Here is a 26,047-nt window from a genome sequence, read left to right as displayed (position 1 = left end):
AATTCAAAAAGATATATGTACCCCTTTATTTATTGCAGTACTACATGTACATGCAATAGCCAAAATATGGAAGCAACCTAACTGTCTATCAATAGATGAATGGATAAAGAAATTGTGAATAAGGGAATTCCCCGGCAGTCCAGTGGTTAGGACTCCACACTCTCACTGCTGAGGACCTGGGTTCAATCCCTGGTTGGGGATCTAAGATCCCACAAGCTGCATGATGTGGCCAAAAAATAAAATGAAGTGAAATGAAATGAAATGAAATGAAATAAAGTAAAATAATAAAGCTTCTTTTTTTGAAAAAGAGATTGTGAATATGACTCAGCCGTTAAAAAAAACCAAAATGAAATGTTGCCATTTGTAGCAACATGGATGGACCTGGAGGGTATTAAGTAAAATAAGTAAGACAGAGAAAAACAAATACTGTATAATTTTACTTATATGTGGAATCTAAAAAACCAAAGGAAATGAACAAACAAATAAAAACAGAAACAGAATCATAGAGAACAAATTGGTGGTTGCCAGAGGGGAGTAGGTTGGGTCGAAGGGTGAAATAGGTGAAGGGGATTAAGACATACAAACTTCCAGCCATAAAATAAGTAAGTTATGGTGATGTAATGCACAGCATAGGGAATATAGTCAATAATAGTGTTAACAACTTTGCATAGTGACAGATGGTAACTAGACAATGTGGTAATCATTTAATAATGTATAAAAATATTGAATTACGTTAGTTTCATTGTACACCTGAAACTAATATAATATTGTATGTTAATCATAATACAATTAAATAAGTAGTTGGAATAGAGTTACTTGTTCCAGTATTTTACTATTGGATTCCTATATAGAGTAGGTTTCAAAAATAATATTTTAAAATATTGTATGATTCCACCCACATCAGGTACCTAGAGCAATCGAATTCTTAGAGATAGGAAGGAAAATGGTGGTTACCAGGGGCTGGGAGCACTGGTAAATGGGGAGGTATTGTTTTATGGTTATAGCATTTCAGTTTGGGATGATAAACAGTCCTGGAGATGGATGCAGCGATGATTACACAACGTGAATGTACTTAACGTCATACAACCATACATTAAAAATAGTTAAAATGGTAAATTTTATGTTACATATTTTTTTACCACAATAAAAATTAAAACTAAAAAAATATCTAAAAGAAAACAATGGCCAAATTAAATCTGGATATCCAGTGCAACTACCTTTCAAACATTTATGTTGAAATTAAAACATTTAATCTAATTAGAATTTACTATCGAAAGATGGTCACCAAAGCATCTTCTTCTAGATATATTTCAAGGAGCAAGGAGATAATTTCAGAAGGAAAATCAGAGATCCAAATAGAAACAAATAAGGAAGAAAACTGGATCTAAAAATTTTACGCCTTTTTCCTTTACTAAAATCTTTTTAGGTAAGAAGATTTCAAAGAAATAATATGTTTATCTTGACACAAAATTTGATATCAGCAATTTGGGGCTTTTAAATGACATTTTGAATAGATAATTTTATTTTGATTATCTATCCATATGTCTGTTAAAGCAGACAATGTACAATAATAAGATCAAATATCAGTTAAAATAATAGCACCAGATATTCTAATTCCCAATATTCTTTCCACAAAGTAACAGAAATAATTTATGTAGAAAAAAATCCTAAATTGAATAAAGGACATGTTCTTGGAACAATGATATAGTTAAAAATTAAACTGCATATTCCTCCTCTACTACATTAGTAGAATAGAGCCAATTGACATTTCAAATGAAGCTGAAATTTTCCAACATATTAAGTTCATTGGGACATAAAATGTATTTGATTTCACACGATCATATTTTTCTTCCAAGAGAAATGTGATCTATGTTGTTTCACTTACATTCAACCATTAAAATAGCTTATCATACAACCTTTCTTGGTTTTCATTTAACTAGAATGTACTTCGGGGGCTCAAACAGTAAAAACAGTTTAATTTTAGCTTGATAACCAAGATAATGCCAACAACATTGTAACTTCTAAATTTGCTTATAATATAAATATTTCAGTAAGGATCAAGTTTATGAGAAACACAAACACATATATTATTTAAGAGAATGCAAATGTAGGGTTTTGTTTTAGAGTTCCTAAGAACCAAATTGTAAATGTAAAGGAACATATCTAAGATACAAAAGCATATTATTGAGAATTATGTAACAATATCACTATTACCAATCATTTAACAGGAAATGAGATAATCATTACAAGCTAGTATATCAGGTACTAAAATTTAAATCATTTCAGTAGTTATTCAACAAATACAGTGTAAGGCATTACCAGTTCAAAGTTCACAGGACACTGTCTTTAGATAATTCCATCCTTGACTTTCATTATGATCCTAACACTTTAACCAAAAAGAAGTGATTTCCAGGTCCCAGTCATTTCTTATTCTCTCATACAAACACTGGGTTTTCCTTCCTTCTCCCATGCTTTTTTTTCTTTCTGTTTCCCTTCCCAATCTTTTCCATCATGCCCTATGATTCAATTTGTAAAGAAACTCACTATATTTTCAAGGCTGGTGATCCTCCAAACTACAGTCTACAGCCAAAGTTATCCTTTCTAAATGGAAGTCAGATCATGTCACTCCTTTTAAAATGTTGCATGGCTCTTCATTTCATTCAGAGTAAAAGCCAAAGTCCTTATAATAACCCACAAAACCTACCTCTCCATTGTGTCTCTGATCTCCTATTTCACCACTTTCACTCTGAATCCTCTCCAGCTACACTGGCCTCTTTTTATACATGTCAGGCATGCCCTGCCTTGGGGACATTCGCCTTCCTATTCTTGGAATGCCCTTTGATAATCGATTGGCTAATACCCAAGCCTCCTTCAAGTCTTTGCTCAAATAACCTCATTACATTAAATTTTCATTGTCTGTTTTTATCTGTATTATTTACATGATCTGATTAGATTCAGAAGAAGTGAGGTTCTGTTACCATTAGAAGAAAGTTATTACTAGCACTCCACTCTACTCAGTTATCATTTAAATATTACCTGTAGTTACCTAGAAAGCAGTGTTCATTAAAAGCGAAACTGTACAAATCCAAGTGGTAGTTTCCGTAGGACAATGTGCAACGCATAAGAAATTCAGGCATTACTGGAGTGAGCTAGCTACACTGGGGTTTATAACCAGAGAGTTTATAAAAAGAAATTACTGGCTCAGAACTTTCAGTTCTTGGTTTAAGGCTTGGTCAGAGATTCAGGATGTTGCTGCGATGGCCCTAAAGGGATTTCTTTTTGCCTGTAGGCACGAGGTTGATGTAGGCAAAAATCAGACACAGAGTTTGACTTAACAGATTGCAGGATTATAACAGAGGGTTGAAATCAAAGCTGGCAAGCAAGGTTTTTTAAGTGACATTTGGCACACTGTCTGGGAAGAAGTTCTATCATTAGAATCAGAATGGCATGTTTAGAAAATTCATACAAACACAAGTGATCCAAACAATAAAATCAAACGTTTGGTACCAAATGCTGAGATCAGTCAGCATTTAAAAGCAGATAATACAAATCACTCTAAATATTTTAAACAGAAAGTGATTTCACAGAGAGACTTACATATCTAAAAAACTGTTGAAAGAGTTGGAGAAGCGATGTACAGTGAGTTCCCACAGGAATGACTCCTGTAATTGACTCCCCAAGAGACCAACTGCCGATACAGAGATCACAGAACATTGTTCTTGGTGACAGGTGGAAAATTAGAGATCTTCTAAGAGTAACTAGGGACAAGCCAACATCCAAATAAACATCATAATTACATATCATGTAACAACTGAAAATAATAAGTTCCTTTATTAAGAAATACATTTTGGCTGCTGTTCCAAACCACAAGATGACAGTGACAAAGTGAGAGTTTTTTCCCCTCTCACTTACTAGGGTGAGCTGAACAACCATGGGCGGATGTCCTAGCTCTTTGGTGTTTGGGAGACCAGACTCCTTCTATTTGTTGGGTGCTAAAGAGGCAATTACTCAACCTCATGAACTAAGATCACAAACATATTCCAGGCTGTGGGGAGAAGAGATGGAAAATGGAGGGAATGTCTCTTCTTTTTAATTGTACAACCTATAGGGTGCATGTAGTATCTGTTCAGATTTCACTGGCTAAAATTTAGTCACATGGTCTATACCCACTGAAAGGGAAACTGAGAAATATAGGGGTTTTTTTCCGAATTAAAGATGGGTTGATAAGAGTATATGGTCAACATATAAAAGGCAATTATATTTGCATATACCAGTAACAAAAACAAAGAGAAAATGAAATATTAAGAGACTAGTTTTGAAAATCATTTGCCTTTAGCATTTAAAATATTATATAATAATGCTCCTTCCATAAAAACTATAAAACATTACTGAGGAAAATTAAAGATTACCTAAATATATGTGTTTATCCTTACCATATACAAGGTTAATATTTTAAAAATCAATTGCTTTTCTATATTACAGCAGCAAAAAGAAAACAAAAATTTAAAGATACCACTTACAAAAATTATAATTTTCAAAAGCATAAAAAATATTAAATACCCTTACCATAAATTATAATACATTATTGAATATTTCAACCTACGGAAATAACATGTTTTTCCATTTATTGCAGCAGTGAAATGTTCAGCCATGTGCCTATCTAAATATAGGTATATCTTACATACTACAAGAAAAGAAAATGGGTATTTCAGAACAAACAGCAGACTACCACAGCTTCAGGCTTGGGTGATTCAATAAAAAATGACACCTTGTTTAGACAGCAGAACTTACTTTTATATAGTTAACTTGTATAATAATCCTACTGTAGTAAAGCTATATGAAAGAATAAACTTCAATAAAAATTCATTAGTTGCTTACCAAATAAAGAGAATTTAAAAATTGATATTATGCCAATATTAACTAATATGAATAATTAACAATATGCAACATTATTAACACTTTATTATTATGACTTTATATTAAAACATTCTAAGATTTGTAAATAAGACATAATGATGTCACTTATTTAAATTTCATTCAGCAGCTTCTCCCTCATAAGTAATGAGGGAGAGACTGCTAGACAAATATTTATAAAACACCTTATCAAAATTAATTTTATTATTTTTTTCTTTTCTTTACTGAGGTATATTTGATGTACAATATTACATAAATTTCAGGTGTACAACATAGTGATTCACAAGTTTTAAAGCTTATATTCTATTTATAGTAATTATAAGATATTGGCTATATTTTCTGTGTTGTACAATATATCCTTGTAGCTTATTCATTTTAAAAATAGTAGTTTGTACCTCTTAATCCCCATCCCTGTCTTGCCCCTTCCCCCTAACCTCTCCCCACTGATAACCACTAGTTTTTTCTCTATGTCTGTGAGTCTTTTTCTTTTTTGTTAGATTCACTAGTTTGTTTTATTTTTTAAATACACACACACACACACACACACACACACACACACACAGAGACATAACAAGATGAAATTTTGCCATTTACAATGGCATGGATGGACTTGGAGGGCATTATGCTAAGTGAAATGAGTCAGATAGAGAAAGACAAATACTGTATGACATCACTTATATGTGGAATCTTAAAAATAAAACAATAAATAAAACCATAGCTAATTTTAAATACTCTAAAAATGTTGCCTAGCATTTTCAGGAATGTTCTTTATACAAATTGTAGAGAACTTTTTACAATATCTGTTCTATTATATCTGAAATTAGAAGAAGGACAATTTATAAACTATAGTTATCACTGGCAATAGAGAGATTTGGGACATAAGAAAGAGGAAGGCTGAGCAGGCACCTTGCTACCATAGTGAGGAAATTTTAGTTCTCCTTGGAACAAATACATAAAAAAGCAGAAGGATTCCAGAAAAAAAAATGTATTGTACTAAAGGAGAAAGGAGAGGCTATAGAGTTACTTAGGCTATTATTATTACATCCATGAACACGAGATGAGTATTTTTTCAACAGACGTAGGCAGCACAAAAGAAATACAGCTTTCAGACTTTATAAGTCCCAGTCCATTTCTGCCAATTCAAATCTGAACCCTCACAAGTCCAAGAGCTGTCCAAACGTATCTACCATCATGTCCCCTTGAAAACTTCAAGTATAGCTCCTTCCTACATACCGTTAGTAATGTATTTCTAAAATTCAGACGTTCTGTTTTGAAATGTTATATCCATAGCCAATTTCCCATTATTTAAGTGTGAAAAATTATAATGTATGACACATCTACCCATCTAACCCCAACTAAGTTCTAAAAATGCAAATGAAACACAGAGGAACACCAATAAAGGTGTTATGTTTATCCCTACATTTATAAGAGCCATAAATTCTTTCAAGCCAGTGACGTCTATCATTTTGATTAGCTGGTGTTTTGAGTCTTCCTTAGACTAACATTACATGTTTACATGAACAAACTTAGTAGTGAATCCTTCAGTGAGATATTATAAGAGCTCTTTAATTATTTTTTAAATCTACGTCTTCGAAGCCAGCTCTTTTGTGAGTAAATTCTTTGAAGGGAATAGGAGGGGCAGAGGAGGTCTGAACCTTTGCTTTAAGCAATGAATGGAACATGATGAAGGAAAACTAGCAAGTATACAACATACTTTTAAGAAATTTCAACTTATGCACACTTTAATTACATAATCTCTTCAGCAGGGAAGAGGACTTGCTGAAAAAAGGGGGATAACATTTACTAAACACTGACTGTATGCCAATGGTTGTTTAAAACATACTATACATGATCTCAATTATCTTTCAAATCACTCAGATTTGATAGCCCCATTTTTATAGATAAGTAATATAGATAAGAAATAGGTAAGAGATAAGAGAGAGGTTAGTAGATCAGGTGACATTTCATGGGCAGTAAGCAGTACAAAAGTCCAAATTCATCTCTAAACCTCAAACACGTGCACTTTTCACTAAACATTGTGTACAGGGTTCACTAAATTATAAAGCTGAGTACAATCAGCCAGATTTCCCTAAATCAGGCCTCTGAGTTGCTATGTCAGCACTCTCATCAGTAGAATGGATAAATGAATAAATTACTGCCAAGTATTTCAGGGAAATCCTTGACCTCAAAGAGAAGCTAATCCATTCAGCCCCCATTGCCTTACATACTTAAACAAAAGTTGATTCCCATGTTATATCCCAAAATATGATTGCTGTATAACTCACATTTGGAAATTACTATGGGGACTTAAAATACACATGCACATGTCCCACACAAAGTAAGACTTCATCCCTGTCCTTATTATACTGAAACTTTTTATTAAATATCTGCCAATAACACAGAGAATATGATAGTGGCTGAATCTGCATATGGACATTTAGGAGAGGAATCTTGGTTATCTTTTTCTTATTAAAATTCTTTAAACAATTATTTTTATCCATCATCATTTAGCAATTAACAAAATTGCCATCAAAATACGCTCTTAAATATAACTTCTAGAGACTCAATAATAACTTAAAATTACTTTTGCTAAAAAAACTCTGGGTCTTATTTGACTGATTAGAATCACTGATTCCAGATTCAGTTCAATTGCATCTTCCTAAATATATATGTTTTGCCTCCTCTTGTCTTTTCTATTTTAACCTGTCCTTGACGATGTTGTTAGCCTACGTACACGAATATAGGTGAAAAGTGTGCATGAATTAAAGTCACTTCCAAAAGTTTAATGGATGTAGCCAATGCTTGTGGAACATAATGCCATTTAGCCTTCTTTAATCTGTGAAAGTCCCAAGTTAAGTGTTTTTGAAGTAATGAGAAACTGAGAAACATTAAACATTTCAAAGATACACACACATCAGTCACGACAAATCAAAAATACTGAATTAGAGATGTTTTCAATAAATGATAAGATTGAGTGATTACAATGTAATATAAAATAATTATATGTTTGTGATCTCTGCAAGAGAGAAAATTTTGCTAACACAAATGGTAGAAATATATCCTTAATAAAATGCAAATAATGGAGGCTTACACTCAAATGCCTACTCCGTCTAAGGAATACTGGTAAAGATGCCCAAAGTATAGGATAATGTAAAATGATATGATTCTTATTGAATAAATGCCTACCTCATACCAGACATGAGACTAGGTAAATTATGTAGGTGATTACCTCTTTTTATTTTTAAGAGTCTAAGAACCTAAGAAATAGGTCCTCTCTGCTTTATAGATGAGGAAATTGAGTCTCAGAGAAGTTGTACAACATATAGCTAGTAAGAAGAAAGTCTGAAATTAGTACCTAATCCACTAGAACATGGTACCTGTGCTTTCCCATTTAGCCTGGGAGTATATTTTTTTGCTTCTATTCAAATAAGAATACAACTGCAATTCTTGAGAATTCACAAATTTTACCCTGACTAATGGAACCCCATTGTCAGGGACAGACATGAAAGTGCCCTACAGTATTCACTTCATCTCCTGTGCTGTCCACTGGGGTAGCCACTAGCCACGAGAAGCTACTGAACAATCAAAATGTGGCTAATCCAAATTGAGATGGGTTGCAGGTATAAAATATACACTGGATTTAAAGACTTAATATGAAAACAAGAATATAAAATAACTCATTATTATCTTACATTGCTTTTGTGTTAAAATGATAATATTTTGGGTATACTGAGTTAATGCAAATATATTCTAAAAATTAACTTCACTTTTTTTAAACATAACTACTAGCAAATGTAAAATTACACATGTGGCTTACATTTGTGGCTTGTATTATACTTCTGCTAAACGTCGGTGTTACTCCTGAATTCTCTTGCACCAACTTTCATTAAGATCAATAAAAATCAGTTTGGCTTTTCCTTTTTATTTGTTCAGGATACCCCGCCAGGTATATTTAAATACATATATACTTATATACACAAGTGTATACATATATACACTTATATACATATATGTACACATACATACTGCCTTCCTTTAAAATGTCAAAGACTCCAAAAAGAGTCCTCTGAACTCACGATGCAGTCAGTTTTTCTGAATCATTTCACAGTTTGAGTCTGAAAATGCTTAGCTTTTCACTCCTACCAAGAGAAAGGCATATACTTTGAATTTCTGGAGGTACATAAAGGTACATCGAGTAGTTTTTAGGAATGTTAACTCCATAAGCATTTTTTTTATTTACTGCATTTGAATGTAAGCGTCACAGCTGAGATAGCTATGAAAACATTAAATTATTTCACCTCAATTTTCAGAATGCTCCTGATAATATAAATAATGGCAATTGGTTTTTTCAGTTCATTGTTTTTTTTTTTTTTGGCTCAGATTCTTTCTACTGCAGCCATCCCTACCAGTTATCATACCTCCGATGAATGAATACTGTATCTCTTTTGGGCTCACTTTGTATTCTTTCATTCTTTTTTGTATGCTTGTTTTCTAAGACCATTCAATATCCTTTCAGTGTATGTTCATTTTGAGGAAAAAAACTGATACTCAAGGTGGTCCCAGTGTAGTTCCCGTTTCAAACCCAGTTTAGCTTTATAAAGGAAATTATCTGAGATACTTCTACACAAGGTCCTGCTTCAGTCAAACTACCCGCCCACATCCACCTCCAAGGTTTGCATGACACAATCTCTGCTCTGCCTTGTGCCTTAGGGCCTGCCCACAGTGCTCTCCCCACCTCATTCATTATATGGTCCAACTGTGCTCACGCTTGGTCTCCCTGTGCCGCAAAGGGTTTCCCTTCTATGAGCTCCAAGTGTGTTTTCAAACTCCTGCCCATCCTGTGCAGAAGTCTCAAATTAGCTCCCTCCACTGGATGTTTTATCTTCTTTACATCCTCATAAAGTTTTATATATTTTTCCTGGCACTTTATTATATCCAACCTAATATTAGAGTTATTTGAGATGTTTTTCCCATTCTCCATTACCATGTTGAGATATTCTTAAGAGCAGAGGTTCTCCTATTTTCTATTCATCAAAATTTTTAATAAACACCTAAAATAGCAAAAGGATATACAAATTACTCTAGCAATATATTCCCTTAATTTTATAATTAATATATAATTTATACCACTTTGTATATATTTTTAAATTTTCCTTTTGGAAGCTTTTTTTGTTTAAGAAACTTTATTCCAGATTTCACAGATTTAAAAATTTTAAATTCCCAATGAGATTGGTTTGTTCCTCTGACATCCCACTTAGTAGTTGTTCGCTGAACTTTAATGTGGTTCAACATAAAACTTTTGCTCCCTCACTACTTGGATGCTATGAGATTACTTTTTATTACGATCAAAAATTTCTTATTTAAAAGGCCAGACCTGTACAAGAGCTAGCATAGCTGCCAACAAACCTCCTACACAGAATGAAAGGTGAAGGTTTTCTCAAGAAAATAGATTAGGGGTGGAGTCAAGTTGGCATACTAGGAGGATGCGGAATTCGCATCTCCTCACAACTAGGGCACCTACCAGGCACCAGTGGGGGACCACGGACACCTAAGGGGACAGGAGGAAGCCCCAGTGACCACGTAGGATGTGGGGTATGGGGGGAGTGAAGGGGGAGGAGAAGTGGAGGCAGGTGCCCCTGAGGGGTGGCTGGAGGGGAGGAAGGGATCCCATGCCCAAAGGGGTAAATTGGGGAACCGCTGGGAGAGCAGAGGATCAAAAGAGAGCGTGGCCAGGATTCCCCTGCCCACTTGGGCCCCCAGGAACCTGCTGAGATCCTGGGCCTGATCCTCTGCCCACTGAGGCCCCCTCCAGCCACGCAGGTCCTGAGGGAGTGGGAGGGAGGGAAGCGGGGAGTAAAAGTAAAGGCCGGACCTCTGGGATCAGCACGCTTGAGGGGCAGCAAGGGAGGGTAGGAGTTCCTACACCCAGCGGAACCCACCCACGGTTAGGGGTAGAAGGGTGACAGGGAGACCCTGGTGGAGACAGTGGGGGAGGGGCACAAAGGAACAGAAGGGAACGTGGCCAGTGCTTTCCTTGTCCACTTAGGCACCGGGGAGCCTGTGGGTTCCTGGGCCTAAACCTCTGCCCTTGGAGCCTCCCTCCTGCCACGTAGAGTCCAAGCCCTGACCCTACACCCCCACCTAGGGCCCCACCTCTACACTTGGAGATCCCCTCCAATGCACTGGGCCTAAACCCCACCCACATACCCTCACCCAGCGCCTTATCTCCAAACTCCAGAACTCCACACTCCAGAGGTACTCCTTTCGACATGCTGCCTCTCCCCTTCTGTACAGGTACTAAGCAGAGGACCCGCCACATACTTGAACATCGCTCCCCCACCTGCCTAGGTCCCGCCCCACCCTAAACCATGCCCCTGCCTAAGTTCCAGCCCCACTTAAACTCCGCCCCCACAGCCAAGGGTTTTTTTTTTTTTTTCCCCCCCTCTTTTAGACTGGGGTTCTGTTTTACCTTGTAGATTCATTCTTATTGATTCTTTTATATTTTTATTTTTCCTAATAAATCTTTTATTTTTCTATTTTATTTTATTCTTTATACTTCGTTATTGTCTGTCCTTTTGGCTTATTCCCCACCCCCTTTTTTGAAATTTTTAAAAATTTTTTATATTTTCTGTTGTGGATTTATTGTATGTACCTTGTTGCAGTTATTTCCATTACAGTGATATTTTTCCTAATATATTTTTTATCTTTCTAATTTTATTTTATTTTTTATTCTTTGATATTGTACTGCTCCTTTTTTTCTTTCCTCCTTCATTTTTTTTTTTTTAACTGTGCCACAAAGCTTGCAGGATTTTGGTTCCCAGGCCAGAGGTTGGACTGGAACGCCTATGGTGGGAGCTGTGAGTCCAAAATGCTGGACTAAAAGAGAACCTCAGACCCAAGGGAATATTAATCAGAGTGAGGCCTCCTGGAGGTCCTCATCTCAGCACCAAGAACAGGCTCTATCCAACTGCCTGCAAACTCCAGTGCTGGACGTCTCAGGCCAAACAACAAGTAAGAGAGGAATACAGCATCACCCAGCAAAGAAAAAAAAAAAAAAAGACAAAATAATATGTTACAGAAGAAGGAGCAAGGTAAAAATCTACAAAACCAAATAAATGAAGAAGAAATAGGCAACCTACCTGAAAAAGAATTGAGAGTAATGATAGTAAAGATGATCCAAAATTGCAGAAATAGAATGGAGAAAATAAAAGAAACATTTAAAAAAGATCTAGAAGAACTAAAGAACAAACAGTGATGAACAACACAGCTGCTGAAATTAAAAATATTCTAGAAGAAATCAATAGCAGAATAAATGAGGAAGAAGAACAGATAAGTGACCTGGAAGATAAAATAGTGGAAATAACTACCACAGAGCACAATAAAGAAAAAAGAATGAAAAGAATTGAGGACAGTCTCAGAGACATATGGGACAACATTAAATGAACCAATATTCAAATTATATGGGTCCAGAAGGAGAAGAGAAAAAGAAAGGGTATGAGAAAATATTTGAAGAGATTATAGTTGAAAACTTCCCTAACATGGGAAGAAAGGAAATAGTGAATCAAGTCCAGGAAGCACAGAGAGTCCCATATAGGATAAATCCAAAGAGAAACATGCCAAGACAGATATTAATCAAACTATCAAAAATTAAACACAAAGAAAAAATACTAAAGGCAGCAAGGGAAAAGCAACAAATAACATACAAGGGAATCCCCATAAGATTAACAACTGAACTTTCAGCAGAAACTCTGCAAGACAGAAGGGAGTGGCAGGACATATTTAAAGTGATGAAAGGGAAAAACCTACAACCAAGGTTACTCTACCCAACAAGGATCTCATTCAGATTCGATGGAGAAATTAAAACCTTTACAGACAAGCAAAAGTTAAGATAATTCAGCACCACCAAACCACCTTTATAACAAATGCTAAAGGAACTTCTCTAGGCAGGAAACACAAGGGAAGGAAAAGACCTACAAAAACAAACACAAAACAATTAAGAAAACGGTAATAGAACATAGATATTGATAATTACCTTAAATGTAAATGGATTAAATGCTCCAACCAAAAGACACAGACTGACTGAATGGATACAAAAGCAAACCCATATATGTGCTGTCTGCAAGAGATGCACTTCAGACCTAGGGACACAAAAAGACTGAAAGTGAAGGGATGGAAAAAGATTATCCATGCAAATGGAAATCAGAAGAAAGCTGGAGTAGCAATTCTCATATCAGACAAAATAGACTTTACAAGAGACAAAGAAGGACACTACATAATGATCAAGGATCAATCCAAGAAGATGATATAACAACTGTAAATATTTATGCACCCAACATAGGGGCACCTCAATACATAAGACAAATGCTAACAGCCATAAAAGAGGAAATTGACAGTAACACAGATATAGTAGGGGACTTTAACATCCCACTTTCACCAATGGACAGGTCATCCAAAATGAAAATAAATAAGGAAACACAAGCTTTAAATGACACATTAAACAAGATGGACTTAATTGATATTTATAGGACATTCCATCCAAAAAACAACAGAATACACATTCTTCTCAAGTGCTCATGGAACATTCCCCAGGATAGATCATATCTTGGGTCACAAATCAAACCTTGGTAAATTTAAGAAAATTGGAATCATAACAAGTATCTTTTCTGACCACAATGCTATGAGACTAGATATCAATTACAGGATAAAATCTGGAAAAATACAAGCACAGGGAGGCTAAACAATACACTACTAAATAACCAAAAGATCACTGAAGAAATCAATGAGGAAATCAAAAAATACCTAGAAACAAAAGACAATGAAAACACGATGGTCTAAAACCTATGGGATGCAGCAAAAGCAGTTCTAAGAGGGAAGTTTAATTCAATACAATCCTACCTCAAGTAAAAAACATCTCAAAAAACCAACATAACCTTAAACCTAAAGCAATTAGAGGAAGAAGAACAAAAAACCACAAAGTTAGCAGAAGGAAAGAAACCATAAAGGTCAGATCAGAAATAAATGAAAAAGAAATGAAGCAAATGACAGCAAAGATCATTAAAACTAAACGCTGGTTTTTTGAGATGATAAACAAAATTGATAAAACATTAGCCAGACTCATCAAGACAAAAAGGAAGAAGACTCAAATCAACAGAATTAGAAATGAAAAAGAAGAAGTAACAATTGACACGGCAGAAATACAAAGGATCATGAGAGATTACTACAAGCAACTATATGCCAATAAAATGGACAACCTGGAAGAAATGGACAAACCTTAGAAATGCACAACCTTCCGATATGGAAACAGGAAGAAATAGAAAATATGAACAGACCAATCACAAGCACTGAAATTGAAACTGTAATTAAAAATCTTCCAACAAACAAAAGCCCTGGACCAGATGGCTTCACATGCAAATTCTATCAAACATTTAGAGAAGAGCTAACACCTCTCCTTCTCAAACTCTTCCAATATATAGCAGAGGGAGGAACACACCCAAACTCATTCTATAAGGCAACCATCACTCTGATACCAAAACCAGACTAAGATGTCACAATGAAAGAAAACTACAGGCCAATATCACTGAAGAACATAGATGCAAAAATCCTCAACAAAATACTAGCAAGCAGAATCCAACAGGACATTAAAAGGATCATACACCATGATCAAGTGGGCTGATCCCAGGAATGCAAGGATTCTTCAATATACTCAAATCAATGAATGCGATATACTATATTAACAAATAGAAGGCTAAAAACCATATGATAATCTCAATAGATGCAGAAAAAGCTTTCGACAAAGATCAACACCCGTTTATGATAAAAAGTTTCTAGAAGGTAGGCATAGAGGGAACTTACCTCAACATAATAAAGGCCATATATGACAAACCCACAGCCAACATCATTCGCAATGGTGAAAAACCGAAGTCATTTCCTCTAAGATCAGAAACAAGACAAGATTGCCCGCTCTCAACACTATTATTCAACATAGTTTTGCAAGTTTTAGCAACAACAATCAGAAGAGAAAAAGAAATAAAAGGAATCCAAATTGGAAAAGAAGTTATACTGTCAGTGTTTGCAGATGATATGATACTATACATAGAGAATCCTAAAGACACCACCAGAAAACTACTAGAGCTAATCAATGAATTTGGTAGAGTAGCAAGATACAAAATTAATGCACAGAAGTCTCTTGCATTCCTATACACTAATGATGAAAAATCTGAAACAGAAATTAAGTAAACGCTCCCATTTACCACTGCAACAAAAAGAGTAAAATACCTAGGAGTAAACCTACTTAAGGAGAAAAAAGACCTGTATGTATACAGAAAACTATAAGACACTGATGAAAGAAATTAAAGATGATACAAACAGATGGAGAGATATACCATGTTCTTGGATTGGCAGAATCAACACTATGAAAATGACTATACTACCCAAAGCAATCTACAGATTCAGCACAATCGCTATCAAACTACCAATGGCATTTTTCACAGAAATAGAACAAAATCTTTCACAATTTGTATGGAAACACAAAAGACCCCTAATAGCCAAAGCAATCTTGAAAAAGAAAAATGGAGCTGGAGGTATCAGCCTCCTTGACTTCAAGCTCTACTACAAAGCTACAGTAATCAAGACAGTATGGTACTGGCACAAAAACAGAAATATAGATCAGTGGAATAGGATAGAAAGCCCAGAGATAAACCCATGCACATATGGTCACCTTATCTTTGATAAAGGAGGCAAGAGTATATACAATGGAGAAAAGAAAGCCTCTTCAATAAGTGGTACTGGGAAAACTGGACAGCTACATGTGAAAGAATGAAATTAGAACACTTCCTAACACCATACACAAAAATAAACTCAAAATGGATTAAAGACCTAAATGTAAGGCCATACACTATCAAACTCTTAGAGGAAAACATAAGCAGAACACTCCATGACATAAATCACAGCAAGATCCTTTTCGACCCACATCCTAGAGAAATAGAAATAAATACAAAAATAAACAAATGGGACCTAATGAAACTTAAAAGCTTTTGCACAACAAAGGAAACCATAAACAAGATGAAAAGACAACCCTCAGAATGGGAGAAAATATTGGCAAATGAAGCAACTGACGAAGGATTAATCTCCAAAATTCACAAGGAGCTCACGTAGCTCAATATCAAAAAACAAACAACCCAATCCAAAAATGGGCAGAAGACCTAAACAGACATTTCTCCAAAGAAGATATACAGACTGCCAACAAATACATGAAAGAATGCTCAACATCATTAATCATTAGAGAAATGCAAATCAATACTACAACAAGGTATCACCTCACACCAGTCAGAATGGCCATCATCAAAATATCTACAAACAGTAAAGGCAGGAGAGGGTGTGGAGAGAAGGGAACCCTCTTGCACTGTTGGTGGGAATGTAAATTGATACAGCCACTACAGAGAACAGTAAGGAAATTCCTTAAAAACTAAAAATAGAGCTACCATATGACCCAGCCATCCCACTACTGGGCATATACCCTGAGAAAACCATAATTCAAAAAGTGTCATGTACCACAATGTTCATTGCAGCTCTATTTACAATAGCCAGGACATGGAAGCAACCTAGGTGTCCATCGACAGATGAATGGATAAAGAAGATGTGGCACAATGGAATATTACTCAGCCATAAAAAGAAATTAAATTGAGTTATTTGTAGCGATGCGGATGGACCTAGAGTCTGTCATACAGAGTGAAGTAACTCAGAAAGAGAAAAACAAATACTGTATGCTAACACATATATATGGAGTTTTAAAAAATGGTTCTGATGAACCCAGGGGCAGTTCTGGAATAAAGACACAGATACGGAGACTGGACTTGAGGACACGGGGTGGGGGAAGGTAAGCTGGTACGAAGTGAAAGAGCAACACTGACCTTTATACATTACCAAATGTAAAATAGATAACTAGTGGGAAGCAGCCCCATAGCACAGGGAGATCAGTTCGGTGCTTTGTGACCACCTAGAGGGGTGGGATAAGGAGGGTGGGAGGGAGACTCAAAAGGGAGGGGATATGGGGATATACGTTTGCATATAACTGATTCACTTTGTTATACAGCAGAAACTAACACAACATTGTACAGCAATTATACTCCAATAAAGATGTTAAAAAAGAAAAAGAAAGTAGATTAGTCTGAGGTATCTGAAATTCTTTTACATTAAATTCACATAAGTATACTTACCCCTCAACAGAGTCTTGAAATGTTTCTTTTCCTCTGTACTATTCCATATAGTGCTGGAAACATCAGGCAAGGAGCCTGGCTTAACTATGTGTCAATGGGAAAATATTTATCTAGAAACCTACTCTTAACCAAATTAAAACACTCCCTTTAAAATGTATGAGGAAGTTATGGCAGAAATGGCAGTGTTCCCCATTCCACCCACCATGTTAAAAATCAGTACAAACAAATTAGGTCATTCTTCTTAAAGCACTTCTGTTTTTGTTAGTTACAAGATATAATTTATATACAAAATGAATGGCACTTTTATTTTCTACTCCAAACTCATGGTTTAAATATTAGTATATGCCATATTATCAACTGATAAAATTTGTTTTTTGCCACACCATGCAGCATGTGGGAGCTTAGTTTCCAGGCCAGGGATCGAACCCATGGCCCCTACATTGAGAGTGCAGAGTCTTAACCACTGGACCTCCAGGGAAGTCCCCAAATTTGTTCTTTTGTCATTGTAACACTATATACTGCATTTTCATCTCATCCTCTAATATTTTATATGAATTAATGCTACTTGCTATTTCCACTGCTTACAATACTGTCGCTGTATGTATAATATTGGACATCTACCAATAATCTAATTATTTAGACAAATTACCCCTAAATTTTTAGGTGAATGGATGGACATATTCAATCATCTAAACTATTTAAATATATAAACTCAACATTCAAATGAATAAAGTATTGGTCTAAAAAGAATAAAGTAAATAACATAATCACAGTAACATCTAATTAAAATTGAGTAAGTCTGTTCTTGATGTTCTTATATTGTATTAAGAGTGAATCAATATTTACTAAGGACTGAATTATGAATCAGACTGAAAACAAAGGAGTCTTAGTTTATTGATCTAAGAAGAAATTGACTAAACTAGGAACTGGGGAACGGGTAAATATACCAAAGCTTGGAGAAATGTTGGAAGACAAGTTTATGAGTAAAGCCTTGAAAGATAACATTTTAGGTTCAAAACGATTTTTCTTTATGAAAACAATGATTTACTAGGTGTTTATGTCACTTCTTTTCCATTTCCTTCCTTCCCACCTACCACTCTGCAAAAGCACCACAGAAACAAATTAAAATGTACCTGCTGGAAGAGGCACTTTGAGTTCTTCTTTCATGGAGTGATGGAATGATAGACAGTTCTTTGTAAGCACAATGTCATCCAGTGCAATATCTCCATGGTGGCCTTTCCCAACTCTGCCTTCAAATTTGAGTTGGAAGTCCTCATCACCAGACAGGGATAATTCTTCCCGCTGCCAGAAATTGCCTTGTTCTACAGTGAGGTTAAGTAGGACCTTCGTTTGGTTTGAGACTGACACCTGGATCAAAGTGAGCGCTCCAATGCCATGTCCATACATGTGATAATGAAAAATTATCTGTAACCAAGAATCAGAATATTATATATAATTAGTACAATTAATTTCACCTTATTTTCAATTATATCATATTGTCCTCTCCTTTCTTAACAGACTCCTGAAGGAAAATTAGATCTGTATGTTCTACTGCTCTGTGAGTGCTCTACCAATGAATGAAGTTAGGCCAGCCTTAAATCATATGTTGCAAAACATGGAAAATAGTACAATAAGGATCAAATAGAAACTTAGTTGAAAAATGAGCAGAGTTCACTTCCTTTCTGTGACTTATAAAAGTAGGATTCCTCCACAAACTCTTAAGATCCACTGTCAAAGGAATAAAAATATCATTAAAAAGTGATGTATTATATAGAAAGACTTTTCAGGATTAAGAAATATCAGGTACTAAAGAAAATCATTTCTAATCTCATGAAACTTAAATCATTTTCTTCAAAATAGCAGAGTACTTTATTGCTTATTCTACCACATCCTTGCACTTGAAACACATTTTCAGTTCTACAAGATCCTCAGGGTTGTACTATACATAGCAAAACCACCAGAATAGCGATTTCTAAATTTTACTTGAAACGCTTTAGAAGAGCAGACTTGAGAGTTGTACCCCCAAGTAAAAATTAATGTAAGTATTTCCAGGGATTAACATTTCAATGTTTCAAAGATGTAGTTTACCAGATTTTTAGTGATTGTTACACAGATGGAGAAAGTCAGGAGACATTCTAGGAGGAAGAAGAATATGAGTTAGGAACAACAGGGACTGAGAGTGTTTTTAAGCTTTTGTCTTGTCTTTTTTATGAATGAGGGAAAAGAGTAATGGTGGGTGATCTTCACACAGGAAAATCACATTTTAGAAAGACTAGCACTCATGGATATTATATTCTAGAGAAAGAAAAATGAATGTGTTTAAAGGGTAAAGAATGTGATTAGACAATATATGCAATGCATACTTCAAAGAGCACCAAGAAGAGCTAAGCCATGTAAATAACTCTATGCAAATTTCCTAGCTGATGAATAATACCTGAATTTCAGGTATTATTCTATGATCCAAAAATGTTTCTTCTATTGATTAATCCATTACTGTTGGAAAACATGAGCTCTATGACCACTTTGGCTTGTTTGGGGAGGACTGGTCAAACCTGAGTGTCACAAAGTGAGAAAGACAAAGAGTCTGAGGTCAGCCACTTGAGCAGCATCAATAGGCAAGAGAGGAAACTACCCAACAGGCATAGCACGTCTGTCTGGAGCCCTTGCAGTCATAGGTGTGGTCTTCCCAGTATTCTCCCTTGTTTTGTCTTCTTATTTGCACAGAAAGCATAAGCCATATGTTTTATGTCAGAGTAAATACTTCCTTATCTTCTTGAGGCCATTTTCTGAATGATGCCATTGGGTCAACATGCAAACAAGCATCTAAATACTCCATTTCTACAGAGAACACTTGATGACAATGTAACCTAATCACAGGGCAACATGAGTGAATGAAAATCTCTTAAGTATTAAATTCTTCTAAGGAGGCATTTTCACCGGAAATTTCAGTTACTCAGAGTTTTGATCTCTACCCTCATCAATCTATGTCTGCATCCCTTCATAGCTCTCAACCATCCCTCAAAAGGAAGAAAAATCTCCAATTCGATTTTTTCTCCCTGAAGTTTTCCACAAGGTCAAGTGACAGAAAGGATTTTCATGAAATTATGGAAGGGCACACTGCTTACCTGATAAACAAATGTTTATATATGAGAGACCCAATCATTCCCAGCATGACCTTTCCTTACTTCTTTGTATTCAATCTATATCATAAATATTCATAAAATGAACCATTCATCATTAATTTTTTGACATTTCTCCTAGGCATACTTCATTATTCTCACACAGGTGTTTAAAACAGTGGGAACTATAGTGCTGGGACCAGGGAAAAATAGAGATGAATGAGATCCTTAGTAACTACAGTATGAAAAAAAAAATCTTTTGAATATTCTTAGAGGAAGTCTGAAAAGAAAAGCTAGGGAGTCTGTTTTTGATGTCTTTCAAATTACTCAATATTTTCTTGAAAATAAACCCCAGCATACCAGATTTTATATATGTTGAGTCTATATCTATAAATCTATATACCCATATTCTGAAATTTGTAAATTAGTTCTAGTCTTAAAAGCTGATTAAAAATTAAACATGAAATATATACAATTTCAGTTTGACTTTTTTGCTTTTCTAAAACTCAGTGTTTGCCAAACTGATTAAATAAAGTTTAATATAATTGTGTATGATTCATTACATGCATTCTGGACTGCTGAGTTACGTCTTTAAAACTCTGAGAGTGTCACTTTCTTGCAGAAAATCTATGAAATTTGCCTGAAGAGAGAAGAGATATGTGATTATTCCCTGAGAATTAAACTATGAAATCAATTTAAGATGACACAGGAAAGCTCCTAACACAAACTAAAGGTTTAACATGTCTTAAGACTGGGGAAATGGTAGGATGTAAAGGATGGTCAGTATAAAACAGAGGAACAAACATCTGTGATAAGTACAGGTACAGCTGGGGAGCCTTCGAGCAAAGATTTAATATGTCCCCTTCTGGGGTTAGGGCTGTCTATTGAGGAGACAGGTACACAAGAATAATACAATTTGAAGATAATAAAGGTTTAAATCATGTTATTGTCTCCCAGCCTGTTTCTTTGATTGGCTAGCAACTTTCTGAATATAATTTGTTTTCCTTTCAGTGTTCAGACATTGGGGAATACACCAGTCAGAATACATGTGTTCAGAGCTTATGGAGATTGCATTTCTTGCTGTAAATATAAATAAATGGCAAATGTATTCACGCATTAATCTCTTATAAGCAAGATTCTGTGAAGTCATCTCTGAGTGCTTAATTTATATGTAAAGATAACTTTAGCCCCTAGCCTAGCTGACTCAAATCCTTTGGGGAATAAAAATAGACAATCATGCAAACAATAAATAGTGAAGGTCCTTGCAAATGCATAGTCATCATATGAAGATCCATACAACTCTATTTATACTTTAAACACTCTTATGTTTTCTTCAAATTTCCACAGCATAATGGCCAAACCATTTTTTCTTCCTGCCCCTAGCAATTCTACTTTTTAAAGGGTCAATTTCAGTCTTTCCTTTTCCATGAAGACGCCTTCAACCATTTTATCATGGTGCCAACTATGACGCATATTAGTTCTTGGAAATATTTAACTTTATACTATTTCTCATTGTCTAATTCTCTTTCTTATGGTGAAATTCCCATAATTCCAATAAGTTCCCTGAGTGGACACAACTGATATTTCGCTTCTTTTGTTCTACCCGTGGTTATGGATAATAAGCATGACATTTTCCAATGGTTTCCAAAATTCCTTATCTATGGAACTTATCCACAGGATAAATTCTTCCAACAGCTCTAATGGTCCTTCCCTTTCACCCTTACTTCACTTTCTACCTCCCTCACATATTCCAAGTTGAATACGTTCAAACTCATTTGTTGGTCTGGTGCTGGCCGTTTCATTTTCTGTACTTAACTCCATCAGAAGTTGTTCATAATATTTCTGTTTTTTTCCCCATACCTTGCAGTTTTTGCTTCTTCTGCTTATGACTGGGCTTGAAATTCTGGCTGCTCTCATGGGCTGCTGCGGGAACAAGCTCTTTATAAAGATGTAATGACCAGATGAATTTCGCAAGGTGTGATCAGCAGCCGGCTGTGTGCCTGAGGCAGGGATGCCGCTAGCCTTCAGATTCCAGTCAAAGTCATCATCCTGTTCCTGCTCCCAGGCACAAAGATCAAACTCAAAATCACAGCAGCCACTGCAGGTACCTGGAAAACATTTTCCAATTTATGGTGGAGAGAAAAAGGAAATTAGTAGATAAAGCATGCAATCACAAATTACAGTAATCTTATTAAACACACTCATGTTTCAGGATCTTTGAACTTGCTACTCTCTCTGCCTGGATTCTTTCCCAAATGGCCTGTCCACTCACTTCTATCAGATCTGTATTTGAGCATCACCTTCTCAGTGGGTCCTTATTTATCAGTGTACGTAAAATCTCCTATCCTCAACTCTGTCCTGCTTCACTGTTTATTTTTATTTTGGGCACTTTTCTAACACATTATATGTTTTACCGACTTATTTTTTGTCTTCCCCCACTCCTCACTCATCAGAATGCATGTGTTATGAAGGAGAGAATTTGCTCAGTTTTGTTGTTATATTCCCAGTGCCTGGCAAATAATTGCTCAATTTGCTGAATAAATAAATGAACTTTTAAAAAAGAAAAAAAATACAGTAATCTTATGTAGCTTTTTTTTTTTTTTTTGCGGTACGCGGGCCTCTCACTGTTGTGGTCTCTCCTGTTGCAGAGCACAGGCTCCCGACGCGCAGGCTCAGCGGCCATGGCTCACGGGCCTAGCTGCTCCATGGCATGCGGGATCTTCCTGGATCGGGGCACGAATCCATGTTCCCTGCATCGGCAGGCAGACTCTCAACCACTGCGCCACCAGGGAAGCCCTTATGTAACTTTTATATATAGAATGGATAAACAAGGTCTACTCTATAGCACAGAGAACTATATTCAATATCCTGTGATAAACTATAATGGAAAAGAATATAAGAAAGAATGTATATATATGTATAATGGAATCACTTTGCTGTACAGCAGTAATTAACACAACATTGTAAATCAACAATACTTCAATTAAAGAAATTGAAAAAATTGCAGTAATCCTGCCACATCATGTAATGTTAGAAACCTTACAATATTATCCTGACTGCAACATTAAAATAGAATAGTTTAGTTTGTTACACACAGCTATTTCCATGGCTCATTTAAGTTTATTTCTTCAATAGTCTGGTCCCTGTGTCAAAATCCATGAGCAATATTCCAGCATTACACACATTTCCTCCTGCAAACACCTATTTGGTCAATGTAATTTATTTCTTCTCTCTTCTCATCTTTGCTTCTCAGACCTTGGTAGGGAATTTAGGACGTTTATTATTCTGCAACACAGTTTAGCTGGGAAATACTTCCTAAAGCAAAAGTTATTAATCATTGTAATTATTTTTTAAAACATAGACTTATTTTAGAGATAAGAAAATTGTGAAACAGAAAAGGTTAAAACTGTAATGATTTAATTTATTATAATAAGTTGCAGAAATTAAATATATTGAGTTACATTAAATATCAACTATCTCCCAGGTATTTTAAAAATATTTTATTATTAACGTTGCTTAAGTTTTTCTTCCATTTCCAGGATAGTAAGAATTCTAAGTCCAACTATGCCCTTATTGATTTTCTGCTTGCTGGATCTATCCATTTCTGATAGAGGGGTGTGAAAATCTCCAACTATGATAGTGGATTCATCTCTTTTCTTTGCAGTTCTAGAAGTTTTTTATGTCACACAGGTTGACATTCTGTTGTTAGGTACATACACATTAGGGATTGTCATGTCTTCTTAGAAAAGTGACCTCTTTACTGTTGTGTAATGCCCTTATTTATCCCTGATAATGTTCATTGCTTTGAAGTCTGTTCTGTCTGAAATTAAAATAGCTGTTCCTGCTTTCTTTCCGTTCATGTAAGCATGGTATATATTTCTGCATACGTTTACCTTTAACCTATAAATATCTTTATATTCAAAGTGGGTTTCTTGTAGACAACATGTAGTTGGGTCCTATTTTCTATTCAATTGTTAATTCAGTTTCTAAATTACATTTGAAACTTCTTTTGAAAATTTACTCTGTCCTAAAATAGACTGTAATTCCTACAGCCTCTTTTAGTTCAGAATGCTAAAGTTCTCCTAAGTATCCTCTCAAAGGACTGGGAAGTAAATCTCACTAAAATAATAATGAACCCCAACTCACCATCTTGTTTATAATCTGAACTCTTATCTTGGTTAAGAATATAAAATGAAGTAACTAATTCAGTTGCCCTTATGTTGGAAAACTTAGCAGCCCATGAGGACCAGATTTCCATATAGACCAGCATCTAGAAAGGCCATTTGTATAGGAAATGATGTGTGTTGCTGAAAAACAGATTTGTTAAAAAAAAATCATACAAATACTGCTATATGAATCTCTATAGTGTAAACCATATTTTTGCTTTTGATATTTACTATAGTTTTGAAGATATATTTCCTTGGAAAGTTTAATTCTAAAATACCAGTGGAGGAAAACACAGCAAGCAGGGCCTAAGTGGTTTGAATTACACATCACTATGGTAAGAGGGAGCAACTTATAATTTCATTTTCTACTATTTCCCACAGGTGTCATGCGAGACAAGTAGCAAATAGTCTTCTGTGCAGATGCCAATTCCTGGCATTTCATGGAGCAATTAATGCCCGTGCCAGACAGGTGTGCCGTCAGGAAGAAAATGATCCCTTCGTCTACAGCTGTATCATCAATCAAACCAGTTTCTCCCTTCCAAATGCTATAATTTTTCCATCGATCAATATCTTTATAAGTATAAAAATGTTTCATTTAAAACAGACATAATTTTGAAAGAACACAACCTAATGCCTTTTAAGATCCTACCATCAAATTTTTAAAAGATATCATTCTATTCATTTATTCATTTCATATAAAATTTTTACTTATTTTTTAAATTGATATATAGTTTCTGTAAAAGAGTGTATAGGTGTAAAATATAGTGATTCACAATTTTTAAGTTATACTCCATTTATAGTTATTATAAAATATTGGCTGGGGCTTCCCTGGTGGCGCAGTGGATTTTTGCTACCACCCTTTGCAATTCCTATCATCTGGAACCTTCTTTACTATTCTTTATTTAACCAACTCCCTATTCATTCTTCATAGATATAATCAACACAAGGCTAACTAAAGAAATAAAAACTAAAGTATTAAAATTCTTAAGATGTGTGAATGTTATCTTATGCAAAAAATGACACAATATTGTGATAATTTACTCATAATTAGAGTACTGTGGTATTTGATGAATATTTAATTCCCATGTTTATGGGAAACTTTGAGAATTTAAACCATCCAATGAGAGGGATACTAGATAATAGAGGCCTTGAACTGTGCATATAAAATGCTACTAAAGGATTCTAAGAATATATATATTGACATCATAACTATGAACATGAGAAAGGGGAATGTGAAAAAACGTGCAGAATCAATGGTACCTGTTTCTAAATCTTAAAGTTGTATTATTATGAAGAACTACAAGTAGTAAGAAATATTATCATCAAAAACTCATACTGAAAAAAGATGGAAATGTAGATTCAATATTAGGAAAATCATTATATCAAGGGGTGCCTGACAGTTGAAAAGGCTTTTTATGTGAGACAGAGTATTCTCTCCTATGAAAGTGTTCAAACAGCAATCAGGTTATTTTTCCTTTCCCACCTCCATTGTCTGCCAGATCAGAGAAGTAACAGAAATGATTCTTTGATTGGTTGGTGACTCAGTTACCAATTCAATCAATAGCAATTCAGTAGATGTGATTCATCAATAAACATGTCTTAGTGGCGTTCTCTCATATATTAATAGACTGTG

General features: G+C 35.2%; 1 protein-coding gene across 1 annotated transcript in view; it reads right to left on the bottom strand.

Moving 5' to 3' along the window:
• MALRD1 (MAM and LDL receptor class A domain containing 1) overlaps positions 1 to 26,047 on the bottom strand; it is a 596,783-nt gene that overhangs the window by 310,995 nt on the left and 259,741 nt on the right. The window contains exons 26-27 of the mRNA XM_067730697.1: positions 22,109 to 22,356; positions 18,263 to 18,554 (exon numbers count right to left, since the gene is read on the bottom strand). Of these exons, the coding sequence (XP_067586798.1) occupies positions 18,263 to 18,554; positions 22,109 to 22,356 (540 nt within the window). The remainder of the gene's footprint in view (positions 1 to 18,262; positions 18,555 to 22,108; positions 22,357 to 26,047) is intronic.

Source organism: Pseudorca crassidens, chromosome 1 (assembly GCF_039906515.1).
Source record: "Pseudorca crassidens isolate mPseCra1 chromosome 1, mPseCra1.hap1, whole genome shotgun sequence".
Lineage (NCBI taxonomy): Eukaryota > Metazoa > Chordata > Mammalia > Artiodactyla > Delphinidae > Pseudorca > Pseudorca crassidens.
The sequence above is the reverse complement of the archived record's forward strand: the minus strand, read 5'-3'. Positions and strand labels throughout refer to the sequence as shown.